We start from the raw sequence: 19,943 nt of genomic DNA, 5'->3' as shown, positions 1-19,943 counted from the left end.
ACATTATTCCCATCCAGCTTGCATTGGTGGTGATCAGGACAACCTTTTAGTGGTAGGAAGGGGGACTCTTGTGGAAGGACATGTTGAAGTGGAACTACTAATAAGTTATGCATTGCTCACATTTCCCATAATTTGATTTCTTTCTCTCTTGCCCTGCTGCAGAGACATGTCTCTGTCAGAACAGCTCTGGTAATATGCCATTTTATCAACAGATCGTGGCTGATGGAGGTTTAACAGCACTTTCCCAGAACACCTCTTCAAGGAACTGCCCTACACAGACTTGTAGGGAGGGACAAACCTCTTTTTTTTCCAAGAATGTGACATTTCCAGATTTCTGTGTGTCACAGTCATGGGCCATGTTAAAACAGAAAAAAATATCCATTAAAGTTTCCTGAGATGTGGGAGCTTTCAGAGAAATTTTCCGTTGGGTTTAACCAAAGCAGGCCACTTCAAATCTCATCCAAACCATGCCGAGTAGCTCTGCTGCCAGGCACTCAAATTACCATAGGAAGACAGGACTGAAAGGTCCTCTTGAGTCACCAAGTCAAGCCCCCTGCTATCATGGGTTGTTTATTTCACAAACTAATCAAGCTCCACCTCAGACGCTGCTGGTTTGGAGCTAGTCAGTCTTGCTGGAAAGTCCTCCTAAACAACCTCACTGTGCCGACAGTCAGAAGCTTCCTTTCCAATCCCAGCCTAAATGTGCCTGCAGTGATTTATAGTTCTTTGTTTTGGGATGAGCAGTATCCTGTCATTTAAACTGTTCTCCTCCCATGCCTAGCTCTGCATTCCCCTCATCAACTTCATATTCCCATACTGTGCTTTTCCCAGTAGTACTTAATCTTTCTTGAACATCAGTTATTAAAGGAGTGTATTGCATATCCAGTACAGCAGATCTATGTGCAACAGCATCGATACTCTCCTCTGTAATTACCATTCCTGATATGTATTAGAACCTCATTTACATTTTTAATGGGTGCAATATTTTGGTACTTTGGTACATCGTGCTGGCTCAGTCAGCCAGAGTAATATATACATGGGGATATCTACAGCTGAGTTTGCCTCCCAAGACTTTAAGGACAGGAATAGGTACTTTTAGGGTCTATTTAATCTGATGTATTTTAGATGTCTTTTTGGGTAAGATATTTTATGACTTCACAGACTCCATTAACCAGATCTGACTACAAAGGCATCTCCATGCAATTATCTCAGATGTAGATGTCCACGGTGACTGATACGTATACTTTTATTATCCTCTCAAACATTTTCTGTTGGTAAGCTACTTGAACATAACATAAATTCTTAAACAGGGCTGAGTGCATGACCTTACACTTTGTATTTCATAATTCCATGCATCACACATTAATTCAGTGATAATGGTTATGCAGTTGTTCCTACAGGATACCCTAATACCCTAGAAATTGGTGGTGCTTTCTACCTTCTCAGAAAATGTAATTAATATTTTCCTGAGTGGATAGCATTTCTATGGACAGTAGACAAAAAGAAAAAAAGCCTAGGACTGATCCTAAAAGAGCACTTCCAGCTTTATATTTCACCTTTCAGGAAAATTCTGAAGACGTCACTTCCCTGGTTACCAGCTTGTGGCAGACTGGGGAATGTTGGTGTACGTGCAGTGGAAGTACTAAGGGATGTATGTAAACCAGGCAGAGGTGAGACAACGGCAGCCCAGAAACTCAGCCCTGGGGGTGAGTTAATGCACTGTGGCTGTTAGCTTGGGTTAACACTAAGTGGTGCTTTTTGGGTGCTGCCTGTATCATACACAGCCAAATCGGAGCACGAGCAAAGACAGTGAGTGCATTTCTGCCCTGCTTTGAGTTGCCCTTCACTTGGTGGCATTTCAGGAGAAGCTGGTAGAAAACAGGCTTCATCCAGGTGGCTGGGAGAAGAATAAAAGGGTGGCTTGGCCAGCCTACGTCACGCATACGCAAAGAGGTTGGAAGGTTGTTCCTTCTGTGATTGAAATGTCAGTTTTATTCATGCACGTTGTTAGTGCCCATTACACGCAATAGTCCCCTGAGAAGTAGCTGGTGTCATGCTCCACTCTCGCATTGGTGGACCTGCCAGAGCAGGGGGCACCAGGGGCTGCCTCACTACCCAAATTCCCCTACATCTTCTTAATAATTCCTGTCTCGGTGATTTTTGTTATTAACCTCAGTAACATAAACGTACGTAGGAAATATCTTAAGTCCTTTATAAAACTTAACAGTAAGCATAATTATTCAGTTACCAATTTCAGAAGCTCTTTCTTACAAATGAGGGAGAAACTATTTTATTATCTGTCTGGTTTGGCTTTACCTTCCAAAGCAGCTTCAATGACTCTAAAAATGCCTTCTGACAATAGTAGCACACTATTATTGCGCAAAAAGCAGTTACACAGCACTTAATTTTCCAACTATGCTGTAAAGTTTAGTTCTTCGAAGGTGACTCAAATATCAGCTGACCAGCAGTAAATGTAGTTTCATGCGGCACTGCACTGGTCCAAGACATTTTCAGGATATATGAATACAAACCAAAGATTTAACATTTACTAAAATTCCTTTCAACAGCTGGACTGCTCTATAACATGAAGTTGCCCAGGGCACTTACTAACTTTCCTGGCTTTTCTTCCACCGCTCATTTGAATTTATGTTACTGAGGCTCAGTAAGACTTGCAGACCAAGTCACTGAACATAGCACAGAATCGCAGCGGTTTAACTCTTCCAAGAGCAGTTTACAGCCTTTACTTTACAGTAGTTAAAGAGCAGGTCTGCTCTGTAACGCTTAACCTTGCAGTTGGGAAAGTGACCACAGACACTACCATAAGTACTGGCAGATGTGACAGATAAAAGTATTTCATCTAGATGAGTGGCAGATCTGCTACATAGGGAAAAACGCTGTAGGATTTCCTCCATGTCTTCAGAGACTAAGAAAGTGTCTAGAGTCCAAATGAGATACAACCTCAGGATAATATTTTTCTTATCAGAACCAACTCTCGAAACTCAGAGGAGGAACAAGGATCTCAGCAAGTTAAAAGAGAAAATCTGCTGGCACAGATTGCAACAGAGTTAGAGGTAAAAGATTTAGTGCTCCTGTCTTCTTATTTTAAAGGGCTCATGGTGCTTTTCAGCTACCAGAATTCTGGGCTCTGAAGATGTTCAGCAAATAAGTGAGTTTGTGAATTCAATCTGTTGTAAATATTCTGCTTTTTTTTAATCAAAATATGATATTTTTTATATATATATATAAGGTTAAATTTAATTAATAAATAAATAAGTTAGGATTGTTAAGTTAGAAACAATAACCATAGGAACCTCACCAGGGAATCGCCGTTCCATACTGAGGAACTAACAGTAACGAGATGAAACGATGAAAAATTGAATAGAAAAGTTTTGTTTGAGTCCTGTGACAGTGTGACCTGATATGCACCAGTGATGCTGCTTGAAAATCCCCTTACCCTCCCCATCTTGATATGAATATCAAGAATGCCAATCGATAGATATTAATAGAAATAAGCATTGATTATTCATAGGCATGGAAATTGACAGAAAATTATAAGCTAGAAAGTGATTATTAAAAGATTAAAAATTTTATATATATATATTTTCTGTATAAGGGTAACTAGGTATGAGCTATCCCTGATTTAATCATAAACTAGCTATGAACAATGTAGCATTGTGAAGAGGTAGAATTTGCTTGTCAAGAGAATGATAAGTTGTAGGCCTGGTCAGTAAACCGGGGAAAACTTAAGAAGATTCCAAGAATGGGATTTTGCAACCAACCTGAGCATGCGCAAAGATGGGGTTCGACTAAAGGACACCATGAGGAAGACCATGGACAACCACCAGAGGACCTTAGACGACCACCTGTGTACCTGAAGGCGCATGCGTCACGAGCATTTACATATACTAATGAGTTCTCGGAAATTGTATTAATATGTTAATTGTTTCTTGGAAAATACGATGAATATGTATACTTTGATTGTATATAACTTTGGTAGCGGAGAAGCTAGGCACGCACACTAGGTGGAGCGATCCCCTGTGCGTCCAGCGCTGCAATAAAGAAGTGCCTGCTCACCTACATACATTGTGTAGATGAGTTTTTATATTACAGATTTGTAACAAATCCACTCTCACTGAAGAAAGCAAGAATTTTGCTGATGCCAGAGGAGTGAGATGACCTCTCTACCTGCTAATCAGCATCATGAAATCTCCATGTAACGCAGCTGACACTGGATGAGTCTCATGATTCAGAATCTGTTGTTCTTTTCACACCTATGAATCATTTTCTTTTTTGGGGGGAGTGATCTACAGACAATAATCATTCCTATTTACCAGTCATTGCCAAATGCTTACAGAACTGTTGGCTGAAAAGGATAAAGCTGGCATTTTTGCTTTCAGCTGACCAGTGACTTCAGCTTATCCATGCTGGCAGATTTTTTCAATATCTGGTTTTACTTCTGTGACAGTCTTTTTTGAGCACTGAAGGTCAAATATATGTAGATAATGTTAGTGCGATCTCTGCTGAATCAGATTTTATATTTAACGGAACTTATGCACACTGATGAGTGTTAATATCTAAGGGTATCAGATGTTGCAAATTCACATCTTTCAATAACCCATGAATATTTCAAATGTTAACATTTTCCCCAGAATTTACCACATACTATTTTCAGGTTTCATCAGCATACAAAAAATCAATTTCTTAATGGCAGGGGGAGATTAACTTTCTGCATCTCAGGATAAACTCCCCCCAAAAAGTAGGGAGAAAGTAATAATTTGCCCCAACTCCTCTAATCACATTTAGTTCCAAGAAAAATCTATAGAAATGGGAAGTTAGGGAAAAAACCGTAAGTAATCTGCCGCTTTCTGATTAACCATATTTTAATCTTTTGACTTTTATAAAAAAAACCCTATAAAATATAATATGGTCTTGCAATCAACATTTTCAGTGCAAAACTAACTGTTAAAATATAAATTAATGTGAACAAAACAGTGTGTTTTGTTTTTCTGCAAGCTCTTTCAAGAATTTTTCTATCCCAGCAGCTGAGAACCAGAACATTGGGTACTTAAAAGCAAAACCACCACTAAAAGCAATTGGTAGCAAACCCCAACATTTTTTATAGCAACAGCTACTATTAAACAACTCACTACATAAACAGTAAGCCCATTAGAGCCACAATGTCAAACATGCTCTGTAAGCTGAACAGGCAAGACATTTCCACAATGACTTGAAGCCAGCAAAGCGCTCCATAAGATGTCAGCAGGGAAATACAATTCAGTCTTAATAGGTTCAGAGCTTATGTAAGCCCTGCTTATGGGATAGTCTATTAAAAAAGCAAGTGAGCAAGTGACATTACTGTAAACACAACCTGCAGCTTCCTAGAACATGCAAGGTTAAAGACATTTGAATCTCCACTCAAAGGCACTGTGCTAGCTGTAAGGTTCACGTGTTCTGGACCAAAAATGAAGGGAAATAAAAATATCTCCCGATACAGTGACAACTGAGGTGATATTCACTCCTGTATAGAAAAGAGATCTGGAATCCTTTCAGGCCCATGAATAGCTTAAGAAATAAAGTCATTATAACCAACCCATATCCCTTTCTTCTAGTAAAACATTACCTGTTTTTCTGCAAAAAACAGTAAGCCTTCATTCCTAATTATTAATGCGGTCCTAGCAATTTTGTATTGGGGATAATGAACAAGTTTCTTAGGGTGGCAACTTGGTACATGGAATTAAAGCCATGGAGCAATGTCAGATTTGCCATTTCTGGGTAAAAAAAATGGTACATTCGCACACACCCACCAGGAAAGGAAAAAAAAAAACATCTCAAGAACTCACCACCAAGTTTCCTATCACCATGACCAACAAGAAGACAAGAAGGCACAGCGGCTGCCCAGCTACTTCCATGCAGTCCCACATGGTCTCGATCCACTCCCCACACAAAATTCGGAAGATGATGAGGAACGAGTGGAAGAAATCGTTCATGTGCCACCGTGGCAAATTGCCAGTCGTGCTTATCTTCTTCACATTGTCCATGTAGCTTTTCCCAAAAAGCTGCATTCCTACCACAGCAAAAATAAAGACGATGATTGCCAGCACAAGAGTGAGGTTACCGAGGGCACCCACTGAATTACCAATGATTTTAATGAGCGTATTTAAGGTCGGCCAGGACTTTGCCAATTTGAAGACTCGCAGCTGTGAACAAAACATAAACAACAGTGTCAGTTCACAGAAGCAACAGACATTTCAGCTGATGAATTATTAAAGTGGGTAACACGTGAAAGACGTTAAATGCCACAGCGTGTGCGGTACAAGGTGATTTTAGTCATACTTCCTGTTAACCTCACTTCATCTATTAATAAAATATCAGTTGGGCTTCTTGGATGAGAATTAACCTTTCCAGAGCTATGCTCTGCCTTTCTAGATAGACGTGCTTTTAGAGGCTCAGATAGACGTGCTTTTAGAGGCTCATTCCCCCAATATCATGGTGGGGAGAGGATGGAAGGAGGAAATCTCAGGTCTTAATAGTTTCTTTTACATTGCTTTTCCTCCTCCAATTAAACAGCCTGGCAGGCATCTGGGGGAAGGGGTTTAGGGTCAGATCCCACAAAGAAAGAAGCAATTCCTCTGTGTTTCAGAGAAAGGCTCAGCCAGATGTTGTTAGCTGTTAGCTCCCAGGGTGAAAATCAGCTCTGTGCTGAGGATCACGCAGTCTATGCACAACCTACGTCCCACTTAAGACCTATTTTAAGGATGTAAATGGTTCCTAGCCCTTGTGCTGTGTTTTCAACTGAAGGTTTAATTTCAGCCCTATTGAAGAGGGATTGCTCAAAAACTGACAGAAGACTCTCAGGACCTAGCAGTAGCGGTGAGAAATTTGCATTTTTGAGCAGCGCAGAGAATTTTGGAAGAAAAAGTCTTCCACTAAATGTAACCATAAGGGCTTATTTTCCTGGTCTTTACAAGTTGTGAAGCCATATCATGGCCAGAATGATTAGCATGGACATCCTGGTACATGAAGTGCAACACAAATGTCAGTCTGGCAAGGAAACTACTTTTCTGTTCCAATTTGTCGACAGTCTCTCATTAATAGAATACCACTATCCCGTGCATAACAAAGGAGCTGACAGCTAAGGAGTTCCCGTGAAAGACAGATGCTATGTTATTAAAAAAAAAAAAAAAAATCACTCTGTGAATAATTCAAAGACATTTTCTTTTGACAACATTTAAAAGAACAGTGGCATGTTGATAACATAATTTAGGAATAACAACTTCTAAAACGACAAGTTACTGGCTCTTGCATTTCTTGGGCTATCAATTATCTGCTGACTATGCTAACAGGTGTACAGGTATAAAATGGCAGATTTTTATTACAAATTGGAACTCAAACATTTTAAGTGTGCTACAAGTACCTGGCAGAGCTAGAAGGAATCAAATTATGTTCTCATTTACCCTGATGTAAATCTGGAACAATTCCATTTATCCCGCAGCCTATAATTAGTGTCACGTACTGTTCACCAGTTTGCAGCAATTAAAGTCTTTATTGACAGATGCTTTTTAAAGAAAATATGTTGCATTCATGTCAGCATTCATATGTAATAAAAGAAGAGGGGTAAGAACAGAATAAGACCGTTACCAATCGAAAGGAGCGTAAAACAGACAGGTTTCCCATGCTGGACAAACCCAGTTCCATCAGGCTTAGTATAACAATTATGCTGTCAAAAATATTCCAGCCCTGCTGAAAATAATAGTAGGGGTCAAGGGCAATTACTTTGAAGATCATTTCTGCTGTAAAAATCCCAGTGAAGACCTGCAGAAAGAAAATAAGAAGTCAAAGTAACCTTTTAAGCACACTTCCTTGCTTGCAGACTTTCCACTGATACAGGTGAACACAGCGGAAAGCCAAAAACATTTTACAAGCAAATACTTTATTTTTCATGGCTGATTCTTTATCACTATTACAATATTGTAATTTGTCTTTTCACAATAATATTTGATACTGCTGTAAACTTACAATGACATCTGAGTTCAAGCTCTGGATTGGAACATACATTTCCATTTCCTTCCGTCATCTGAGTAACCCCAGTGGTAAAAAAGAGAGTGTAAATGTACCTTTTATAAAGGTTAAATCTGTTCATTTCAGTGGAGAAACCCAAATGAATGGCGTGGGAGTGTTAAAGGGGTATTTGGGTTGTAGTGTACCTGCTGTATTATCCCCTTTTATTTTGTTATTATTATCAATACCAGGGCAAAGCAAGCCTCTAGTCATTCTGAGGTTATTGCTGGCAGCAAAGGCGATTAGAAACTCTAATTTGAGTCCTAGTCTTTTTTTACAAATAGTCATGGCAATTTTCTTTTCACAGCATCTTGGGTACACATTGCTTATTTATGATCCAGTTCAAATGTCGTATGGTGGAAGTTCTAATTGGAACATTTTTCTTTAAAACAACATATAAATATTACCTATGAGGCAGAGGGAGAGGGGAAAGGGAAGGCTGCTGACAGCAAATTCAGTTTTAACACATTCCTGCAAACTATCTCAGAGAATCAGATCTTGTCCTTTCGCATGCCCTCCGTAAGTAGCAGTTTAAATGCTCAATGCAACGCTACAGTCAACTGAAAATGACAAAATGTGGGCATCAAGTTCTTAATTTACTGTTCTATTTTCATTCCAAGTCCCAGTACAAGGTTTGTGTTTCTGAAAAATTCTCAGTTGCACTTATATATATTAAAGCACATACATGGTTTTCCACAAAACAAGCAATATCAATGCACTGTGTAGGCCAAATAAGAGGGGGGAATCCAGAGCTCACATATCAGTAACATACAGTCAAGGAGAAATGTTTTCCTTCCGATAAGCTGAGTAAGTCAAAGCAGTATCCCAGCAAAACTGATCAACTCTGATCAACAAAGATGAGAAACCCATTAAGATGGGGAAGGGAAAAGTTAAGATTTTTTAATTAAGATATCAAGGAATAAAAATAACTTATCATAGCCTGCATTTGAGGAAGGCTTGTCTTTACTTAACAATGCTTCAGGAATTAATTCTTCCAAGCAGCCATTTTACACAATTCCTTATGTAAAATACCTCCTCTTTCTCATCAGGAAAATAAAACCTTGGGCTGCAACAATTTGGACTGTCATCTCATCACCATCTCATACCAAGAACCCAACAAAACAACCTGTCTCATATTTCTAACTAGCCAACTATTTCTGAGTCACGGTGGTCAGAGATACCAAAGATTCCCACCAGAATGCTCCAATTTCCCTTAGGACAGAGAACAAGACAAAACTAGATGTCTGTGAAATTGTATCCAGGGGACTGCCTTAAAAACCACGATACCACGCTGCGTACATTATGCAACCATCTTGCTGAGAAATGACTCAGGAGGATCACTTTCTTTGCCTGAATCATTTTAATCAATAGCCTTCTGAGAAGGAAATGTCACAGTAAGATAGCAAAATGTCTGAGCCTTCCTAAAAGGCATCAGGAATCGTGTACGTGTACCAGCTACGAATTTCAAACGGCAGTTGTCAAATCGCCGGCACCTGGTATGCGGTGACTGCACTTGTACAAGAGGCTGGATACTCAATACGATAAAGGCTGGAAAGAAAACAAGTAACGTAAGGTCCTCCTGGTGCTAAATATGCCACTGATGATTTGGAGGACTTTGTCTTAAAACAATTTCTTTTATCTATCATTTCAGCTATTTAAGCTCTAATATTGCATAATGGTATCTCAGTCTCTAAAGGAAAACGAAGATTGGTAAAATCCTGTTCTATCTACCTATTTTTTAAGTGGTGGCACTGCATAGGCAGATGAACCACGTAAAGATGTACATGTGCTTGGCTGGCCTTCTGATCACATTTGAAAATGCTGATTCTTCTAAGTAATGAACTAAAGGAGTCTGAAGGTAGCAAGTGCTGCATGAAGTAGACGGACAATCAGAACAGGAGATCTCCAGTGACTGGCAGCAGATGAAGAATCGCTCTCGGAGAAAGCGAATCCATATTCCACTTTCATTTCTCTCAGAAACATTTGTTTCAAGGAAAACAAATGCCCTTTTTAATATTTCTCCTCATTTAATGCTGGTATAGTCAATCAAAGAGGGTTAGATGCAATGGGGAGACGACAGCCAGCCAGCGTGGGGGAGAGGAGGGCTCTGGCAGTCTGCGGCTTAGGGGATGCAGTCACCTGGCAGCCTGCCCTGCAGCTGGGACTCCCTTCCCTTTCACAGGGGATTGCAAAGAATGTCAATTTTCATTACAAATGACTTTGCAAAATCTTCCACAAAATAGAATTACATTCCTCTGACCTGCTCTACTCGCAATCAATCCAGTAATGCGGGGGGTTAGTAAGGCTGGCGAGGGCAGCTGGGACAGTCTGGCCTCTCACGAACCCATCCTGGGATCTCAGGGGAAGGGGAGACCCGTGCCATCAGCCTGCTACAACAAATATTAGCAGGCTCTTTTCCTTATTTTAAACTTCAGCACAAAGAGGAGAAATAGCTTGAGACAGTGCTGAGAAAATCCCAGTGAGGTAATTGCATCTTTTTTGCAAAATTTTGCAAAATTTGCTTTGCAATTCCTCCCCCTGCTCATTGTCTCTATCTCCTTGTTGGCACCCGGCACAGCCCCGCTCATCTCCGGCAGGTCTGCAGGAGCCGTGCTGGCAGGAGGGATGCCAAGGGCTAAAGTTTCACTGCCTGTGGTCTGCAAAGGGAGAAGCTGATCTGCCAAAAGCAGGGCAAGGAGCAGACACATTTCCTATCTGGAGTGCCAGAGGGAGAAACAGCAGCACTGTCACCTGCTCTGATGGATACTGGGTCCAAAGGGATTTTTTAAAGTCATCTTAGAAGGCCACAAATTGTTGCGCAACAAGGAAGGCTGGCTGAAAAGTGGAGCTGGATGCAGTCCTGTGAGACGACTTTCCGAGCTACCCTTATCTAATGCTTTCTGTAGAGGGTAAGAGCATGGGCTTGAAGCAAGAGAGACCCAAAGAGATTTTTGCTTAGCACAACAACAGAGGGAGATTTGCCAAGGCACAGCAGCTGAAAAACTTGAGACTGGTCCCACAGCCTAGGAGAAGAACCTCAACCTGCCCAAGGAGGCCCCGACCTAAGAATAACAAGGACCAGGGTAAAGAAAAAAATCCATATGTGATGTAACACATATTCTAGGACTGATACAAAAAGTCTGCTTATTGCTACCACCCACCTAAACCTGCCAGCATAGGATGTTTCTCACTAAAGGCAGACATCACATCTGTAGTACTTCTGCGTATTCCCACTATAGTCGATAGTCATTACAGTCACTGGCCTCCAGGACAAAGTTTACCTTATCCGAAAGTAAATGTCTTTAAAACAACACACTAATTGTGCCTTAAAATTGTCCATTACTCTCCATTGACTTTAAAGGGAGACAAAGGCAACCAGCTCCGACAGAAACTCCTACGCTGTAAATACCTGAAGTTACGCAACGTGAATCCCACTTTGAGACACTGCAGCCTTCAGTTTTATCGAAATAAAGGGCTTTTCTCATCTCCACTATGAGCTTCTCGAAGTCAAACTTAGCAGCATCCATGTTCCAGGGTATTCCAGACTTATCCTGTAGGTTATTTCTGCTTCTACCACTAGCTTTTAGGGGCGATTCCACCACACCATAGCTAGATGGTATGTACCTTTTCCAATACAGACTATTCTAAAATTAAAGGGGTTTTAAACATTAAGCTTTAAAGCAGTAAAACACAGTAACTTTTAAACATAAATACAGTGAAAGACAATTAAAGAAAAAGCTTCCATTTTGTAGTAACCGCAGAATTTTAGTGGCCCCCTGGGTTAACAAATTGTACCGTATTGCCTCTGGAAAGGCTTTTCTGTCCCTGCGGTTTGGCTGTAGATCTGTCACTCTGTTTTTCCTTGGAGAAGCACGGTCTCTGCTTACTTTGCTGCTCTCTCTCTGGCTGCTCTGGCTTCTACATTAAGAGTTTCCCCTCGAAGCACCAGCCATGCTTTGCTCCATGTCCCCTCTGCCCTGGGGTTTGCATGGGACCCAGCACACACAGCTGGACGAGGCAGGGGACATAGAGGGACATACAGCAAAAGTACCATAGGCACCTTCTGCATGCATATCTAGGTACTCTCAAACACCACTCTATTTCCCTCCAAGATCTTGCCTTGGGTTTTTTGTAGGCTTTTTTTAACTTAAAAGTCGCTATTAGTCACCAAGAGTAGATGCATTATCATTGCTTTAAAAGAAATCCCAAATAAACCTCATTAACCTTTCTCTTATCTCATTTTCTTAAACTGATACAAACTAGAAACCTAACGGGAACAGCCCAGAAACATGCCTTTAATGGTTACTAATAACATTAGAATATGTTAGTTTAATAAATATAGACCCTTTATAGACAATAAATATAGATCCTTCATTCATTTCTCTTCACCCCCAAAAAAAGGTGACTGCGTGGACTCTCTTGATATGTCATAGGCAAAGCGATGCTGACAGCATATCAAAACGGTGTCTTCCCAAGCCACAGCCAAAACTTTAAAAAGCAGGGAATAGACTCCCCAGGTAGCCCTTCAAGTTCACGTTCACTTACCAAATTGCCTATGTAAAGCATGTGGTCAAACTCCTTCGTCATCTTATAATGCTCCAAGGCCATGAAGAGCGTGTTCAGCACAATGCAAAGGGTGATGGTGAGGTCGGTAAATGGGTCCATTACCACAAACTTGACAAATTTCTTGATTAAAAGCCAAAGCGGGCAGCAATCCCAAATCAGAAATTTAACAGCAAAGTGGTTCCAGCAGGGAGGACATTTCTGGTGTGATTCCTCAAGCTCTAAGTCACAAGCAGTAAAGTAACAGTCAATTCACACTGAGTTATATGACAAGAGAACACTTAAAATGACTCATAACATAGAGGAAGGCCCCTGAATTACCCCCAAATTTTTTTTAGGATAAAAATATATCTGTCCTAACAGGCTGGCAAATTACGTGCTTCGGGTTTTTTGCCAGCTGACCTGCACTTAGCAGACAGTGACCTATTCTGAAAGTAATAACCTTTTAAAAGTGTCACAAGAAAAAATGGAGACTCACGCTAAATACGCAAAGTCTAGTATTATATATAGGCTCAGATTTTTACTCTGTTTTCCATGTTGGCAAGTTCAAATGGATAAGAATACACTATCTTCATTTAACTTAGATTGGGAGATTTTTTTTTTCATTCCCAGGTCCCATTTTAGAAGTATCTTAAGTAATACCTTTTAAAGCAGTTAAGAGATGAAAGAGTTTAAATCCAATATTTAAAGCTGATTTAAGTGTTTGAGATTCAGAGTATCACTGGTTATCAATAGGGTTTCTGTTCTTGGTGTGCAATCCAAAAAGGCATTAAGCATCTGTTTTCTTCTGAAAGGCCACATACAAAATCAGGGGAGTGCATAAGTCAGTTTGAAAATGCTGTTAAAGCTCCAGCGTGCTTTTTAAAGGTGCTTGAAAAATATTACCTGAAATACAACTTTTATATGTTCATTTTATTTGAGCACAAAAGAAGTGAAATAGCTTCATAAGTATAATCTGTGTTAAACGGTGAAAAAGAAAAGCCAAAAAAGACAGTTAATGGCTGAATGATAATGATTAGTGGAATTGCTTAGTGCTTTCCTTTTCTGATTCCTTTATGGGCATGGAATGCCGCATAACGGTTTTAGACTATATAATTAGAACCTGCACTGATAACAGGAAAACTTCAGCCAAGGCTGTTATTTCAATCAGTTTATAAACAGCCTCCTCTCTCAAGCCAGGATGCATTCACGGTGCTTTTTCCTTCATTGGACAGCAGAACTGCAGTATTAGGTGTCTGCTAGCAAGCTTTCAAAATATCGGATGATGTCCTCCATGCACAGGTTTTGCACAAACCTCTACACTGCTCCAAGACCTCTGGGAACCCAAATTGCTCCCAGGAAATAACTATGTCTTTCCAGCCTCCAAACAGAGGGTTTACAGGTAAGTGCCTAAAATGATGTGAGAACCATCCACACCCCAAACAATTTCAATGCAAAATCCTAATTTTGCATTTTTTTGGAAACCCACCTCAAAGTAACAAAGACTTTGGGGCAGTCACTTCCTAAAGGACCTAATTTTTCTGTTAAATCCAGAAGAACATATCTGTCTATATCCATACTCCTCATAATCACTTCTAACCCTGCTTATTCCACTATTATTAATTTTGGGACCTTCACAATGGATACACATCAGATGTATGACTCTCTCCTCTGAGGTTCCACGCTCGACACAAGACCCTTTAAGTCCAGGTTGCTGCTGAAAGGGGTAGTTTTCATCCCTCTCAGCCACAGATGAATTCTCTCTCCTTTTGCCAGCTTTTGTGCCCCTGGACCTTCTGGGTGAGCTGGTTCTGCTCACTGATCCAGCTGAAAACCAATTGCTTGTACAGTCAAATCAAACTGCAGGAACACAGCAAGGGGAGGAGAAAGGTGTGATTGTCCTCTTTTGGCAGGGATGTGGCATTAAAACAGTTTAAATCAATCAAGAACCCACATTCTTTCCCCACAATGGGTGATGTTTAGAAATCACACCAGATTTAATAGACATCTGCAAAAGGAAAAGTAAAATCAGACTCAAGTGCTTTTTTCTGCTACTTCATATTGTTTTAAAAAAATGGTCAGAAAAACACAGTCAAAGTTTGTGTTGGAGGTATTTTTCCTCTTATTTTTAAATGAAAAATCCTAGGTTCTTCCTTGTCTGCAAGGCTTTGCATTGTCTTGGAAAAACAGGCAGATGATGACTACCCAAGAGCCGAGAGCAGAAACCGGGTAACTAAACAGGAAGGGATTTCTGGTCCGGCTGTTTAACACAGTTGGCACAAATCATACAGCTATTACAGTTAAAGCCTGTGATACATTTTATTCTGATTTTATATTCCTCTTGTTGTTAACAAGCATTCAATTTCAATGACTAATCAAAGTCTGGGAGTTAGAAAAACTTTGATAAGTATTGAAACAGCTTTCTTCTGTATGAGGCTAAAAATGTACATCCTCTGAGTTACCCTAGACTTGATGGTCTCCATTTCTGTGGCAAAAAGTAATAGGAAGTACCATGAAATGAATAAGCAGAAGTCCAGCTCAGGCCTTTTAGGCATTCTTAACACATTACAAAGACAATCAATCACAAAGCTAATTGCTAAAAACCCCACAGAAAACAAACACAGCCTTTGCAGACTACACTAAACACTGGAATACATTGAAGTGATTATTTACCTATTAAGAATAAAACTCTTTATTTATTTAAACATATATATATATATCTGTTCTGGCCACAGTACTGCTGAATATAACCACCGGAGATGATAAAAAGCTGAGGAAGAAGAAGGGCTTTGTGGTTTCATGCTGGGCTGTCTCCAAAGAGACAGTCCTTTTCTGTAAGGCATCTCCCAGATAAGTCCCTCCGTCTTGTCTTGCCTTCCTATTCACCAGTAACACAGAGAATAAGGCTGCAGGAGAATCAAAATATCCCTTGCTCCCCACTGCGTTCTTGACAGACATTTTTCTATACTCTTAGCTGCTACCTCCTATCTTGTCTCAATTTACTATGTAGGAGACATGAGGAACTGGAAGAAGCCCTTTCATACTGCATGTAAAGAGCCTAGAAACGTGATGTCTTGCTATGAGTTGTTGTCTTGCTATCGATAAATTCATGAAAGGGAAATGCAAAGTCCCTGAGTACGGCAAGACAGGGAAAGGGAATCTTCCTGCACCTAATGAGAAGCCTAATGAGCAATGGAAAAATTTGCTGAGAAATATTTGCATGGACAAATGGGTCCTTTGAGCATCCTTAAGTTTCACGGTGGGATTAAAACACCCACCAAACTGTTGTGTCCCAGTAGCTGCTATGCAAGAAGGAGACTTTCCTCCTCCACTACTTGGAAGTTCTGCACGTAGCTGGTGACTGCACACGCCAGGCTTCACATCAGCTCCAGAGAGATGACATATAAATGTATGTACAGTCACCCCGCCTGGTGCTCCTCTACCCTGCATCTTGGTTAGCCCTCTGTATGTCTAATGCCATGGGGGCACAAAATGTTACCAGGTCTGACTCTGATGGCCAACCTTTTGTCAGGATTTTTACAAGTCCACAGGCAAGATAGCAATTATATTGCCTTCTGTTACACCTTCACCTATATTGTAGGGGTTGCAATAACTATCTGTAATGCCGCCTTGCAAAACAATGAGAGTTTAATACTAGGGTGTTTTGTGTCACTTTGTTCCTGCCAGTCAACATGCATACGGCTTTGACTTGGGGAACTAAAGACTTGTCTTACCTTCCAGGGCACTGGTGATGATGCTGACAGCGCTCACTGCCCTCTGCCTCTGAAAGGGTTCGTCCGAGTGGTCCACCGATGGGCGGTGGGGCATTAAAAGCTGCTTCTTGCTTGCCTCATCCGAAAGAGAGGTCTGCTTAAATGAACACATTGGATCAGCAGAATAAAACCAAGGCAGATAAGGGGCAGCATTTTCAAAATTGCCTAAGCACTGTTTTTCCCATCTGAGAAGTCCAAAGATCACTGATTTCCCAATTAGACACATGCTGATGGGGGACTGCTTTTGAAAATGGTACTTTGAGCAATTTTGGAAACTTTGTCCTACCCTTTACCTTCGTGATAGATGAAAGATGCAGGTGAAAATAAAGGGACGCTTCTGATGCCAGAGAAGCAGCAGTGCTGCTCTTTGCTTGTGAAAGAAGCCCTGCTTAATTACATTAATTATTCCATTATTTCTGAAATGTGTTAACTGTTTAATTATACTGCTAGAAGAGGAAAAGGGGCGTGGGTAACAGCTCCATTACAGGCCTCTGATATCATACCAAGCAAACTGGCGCCTCAACACATGTTTTTTCTTGTTCTGAAACACTGCCAAATCTCAGGAACATATTGCCATTCTGGTGATCTTTGGTGTCACGAATTCTAAAGCTCCGTAATTAGGGGAGAATCTCAGCTTCTTTTCTCTCAGAAAAAATAAAAAATAACCCAAACTATCTAGTTCTCATGTTTCTCAAGCAAAAGCTTAAAAAAAAAAAACAAAACAAACCAAAGAAATAAAATACCAGAAAAAGAAAACTCCCAAACTGGCTTTATTTAAGGTTTCATTTTAAATGAGATTTATGCTTTTTGAAGGCTTGCGTTTCTGAAGTCAGCCAGAAACACAGTATAGCTGCAGACAAACACTGTATTAAATACTTTATATTGTCAGCTCACAGGAGCAAGATGTTAAGACTTTTATTATTACAAGCTCCCATTTCATACAGAGGCAAATCCTCATTGCTTTACTCTCCAGCTTTCCCACAGGTAGAAGGAAACGTGGTGGTTAAGGTGTAAGGATCTGGGACAGCCAAGTTCAACACCAGTCTCTGTCTCAGACCTCCTGATCAAGACGCTTAGTCTCCCAAAAGAAATGTTTTAACAGCCCCCCATCCTGCTTCTCCAAGAATACAGACTGTGAGCTCTGAGACACTATGTAAGCAAGAGAGATGCGCTGTAGATAGATGGGTCCTGATGGCTCTTGCAATATAGCTCAAGGAAACGTGAAAGGAGAAGAGATTCCTATGAAGATGGAAACCTCTGGTTTATATAGATGTCAGAGTAGCTCCTTTTGCTTCTCCATAGTGAAATGAGCTACAGGAATTGGACTCAGTCTTCTGGATCTTCTCTCATCACTTGGGTCTGAAACAGCCCTAACCACCCCAAGCAGCACCCAGAATGCCAGCCAAGACCTGCCATGGGCAGCAGCTTCACAGCTCTGCTGTCTGTGCCTGGGACATGCTCCCAGAGGGACTCAGGATCCCTCCTCTTGGCCATTTCTCTATCAAAACTGCTCTTCAAGAAACGCAATTCCGTGAGAACATCAGGAGAAAAGTGCTGAAGCTCTACAAGCTGTCTTTCTGGAGTGTGACCTCTTCAGGGCAGGGGACATCCCCTTGTCAGGTGGTTGCAAAGGACAAAGACACTTGGCCACTGCTTGACAGTGAAAATAGCCAGGATACTGGTCCCAGGTCACTTCAAAGTGCTGCAGTTAAAAATACCAATCACTGCAAGACCAGAGAAGAGTAAGGACTTTTGAAGTAAACACTTAAAACATTAGCTAAGCCAGGAAAGTAGTAATGCTTAAAAATGTTTGGTTTTTTTTTTTTTACAAATTGTTTTCTTTTGTTAAAAGAATTGGCTCATTGTCTATTGAGTTACTGACGCAGTCATCTCAAAAGGAGAGGTGTAGTCAGAACCTATTCAAAGAGGCTCCTAGTCATGCACAACATAACAAGAAAACACTCTATCCTTGGCTTAGGAGCTGGGGAAACTAGGAACGGTATTTTAGATGCATTAGTTTACTTGATTCCCTTCACCTCAAAAACATCCAATAAAAAACAAAGAAACAACAAATGTTTTATTAATGAAGAAAGGATTTACAAAATTGCATAATCATTCCACCAGTTTGGAGTACATAACAAATACATGGGACTGAAAAGAAATAACTAGACAAGGAGATAAAAAACATGAGTGAGACAAATTTCTAAGTAGACTAAACTAAAAAAGTAAAAGCAAAGAAAAAGAAAAAAAAAGCCAAATAAAAACCCAACTCTTCCAGTTCCCTCTGTCCATAGAATGAACCATAAGAAAACCTCAAATTTCAATTTCCGCTAGATCATCTAACTCTTTTTAAACTATACCATCTTCTCATCCCATCTGACCCAAAGCTTAGGACATACTAGTAGCATGTCTTTAGACAACCTCATCCCCAGAAGTACCAGTTTTCTGACTGTAAAGAAAGATATTATACACTTATTCATGCATGCAGAAGTGCTTGCAGAAGTTGTGGGTTGGTGGCCTTTATCTGAAAGCCACCTTTTACTCACAGGTGCAAAGAGGATTCTCTGCAGAGGTAAAAAGTCAAAGGAAAAACATTCAGAGATTCATTTTTCCTATTTTTTGATTCAGCTAAACCAGGGTAAATTAAAAGTCCAAGTTAAACAGGTTTGGCATATCCTTCATAAGAAAAATAGCAGGGAAGGGACTTTTCCCCTAGGTTTGATGTGATATTCCCAACCCAACAAGTTTTTTAAGTCACTCTATTTTTCTTTCCAGCCCAGCATCCTCCATCATGCCACCTGTGTCACGAGAAGCGGTCCCCAAGACTTCAGGAGTCCTGCTGGAGTCAAGGGGACTGTTTACAGCGTGCCGTCCTCTGTGCACAAAGAGGTATTTCTGAAGGAGACATGTGCATGTCTCCTTCTTTCCATCATCTCTGGAGGGGCGAGGTGGTGTAATTTGCTGCTGGCCTGCATTCAGAGCAAATGCTACCGCGGGTGGTAGCTGCCCACCCGCCCAGCTGCACGTGCCCCCGCCGGAGGGCAGAGCCTGGAGCCCGCGGCTCCCTGCCAGCCCTCGGCAGCGGGCACACAGCGGAGGTGCATCCCCAGAGCCGGGACGCTGTGTCTGGCAGGCAGTGTCAGGGTGCAAGGAATACTCCTGTGCTCTTGCAGGGGGACATGGTCTCTTTCCCAATAGAGCAGTAAAACTATCACAGTCAGCTTGCAATTTACTATAAAGTATTTTTCCAGGAAAGAAAGTTTCCATCCAGGTGAATTGCTTAAAATTATTCAAGTTACTTAGGGAAGCTTATCAGCTTTTGTTCTTTGTAAAGAATAGATATGTGAGGGGGTTTTTTATTATTTATTTTAGAACAGAACTAACAGTCACGCAAGGGACTGGCAGGTTTTGCACTCTGAGATAGAGAGCAGTTCCAGGAACTGGACAAACAAGGCAGCATAAAGGCTATTATCATTACAGAGAGAATATACACAGGCACAGGTGTTCATTGTACTTATATTTCTATAGAAATTAAGCAAAAATAACGACAGTAATGCAGGGAGTCTGCTT

At 40.7% G+C, this 19,943-nt stretch overlaps 1 protein-coding gene across 1 annotated transcript in view; it reads right to left on the bottom strand.

Moving 5' to 3' along the window:
• LOC104259483 (sodium channel protein type 5 subunit alpha) overlaps window positions 1–19,943 on the bottom strand; it is a 220,916-nt gene that overhangs the window by 91,722 nt on the left and 109,251 nt on the right. The window contains exons 13-16 of the mRNA XM_059819059.1: window positions 16,335–16,467; window positions 12,604–12,842; window positions 7,639–7,812; window positions 5,841–6,197 (exon numbers count right to left, since the gene is read on the bottom strand). Of these exons, the coding sequence (XP_059675042.1) occupies window positions 5,841–6,197; window positions 7,639–7,812; window positions 12,604–12,842; window positions 16,335–16,467 (903 nt within the window). The remainder of the gene's footprint in view (window positions 1–5,840; window positions 6,198–7,638; window positions 7,813–12,603; window positions 12,843–16,334; window positions 16,468–19,943) is intronic.

The sequence above is a fragment of the Gavia stellata genome, chromosome 6 (genome assembly GCF_030936135.1).
Source record: "Gavia stellata isolate bGavSte3 chromosome 6, bGavSte3.hap2, whole genome shotgun sequence".
NCBI classification, from domain to species: Eukaryota; Metazoa; Chordata; class Aves; order Gaviiformes; family Gaviidae; genus Gavia; species Gavia stellata.
This window is presented reverse-complemented; position numbering and strand designations above follow the sequence as displayed.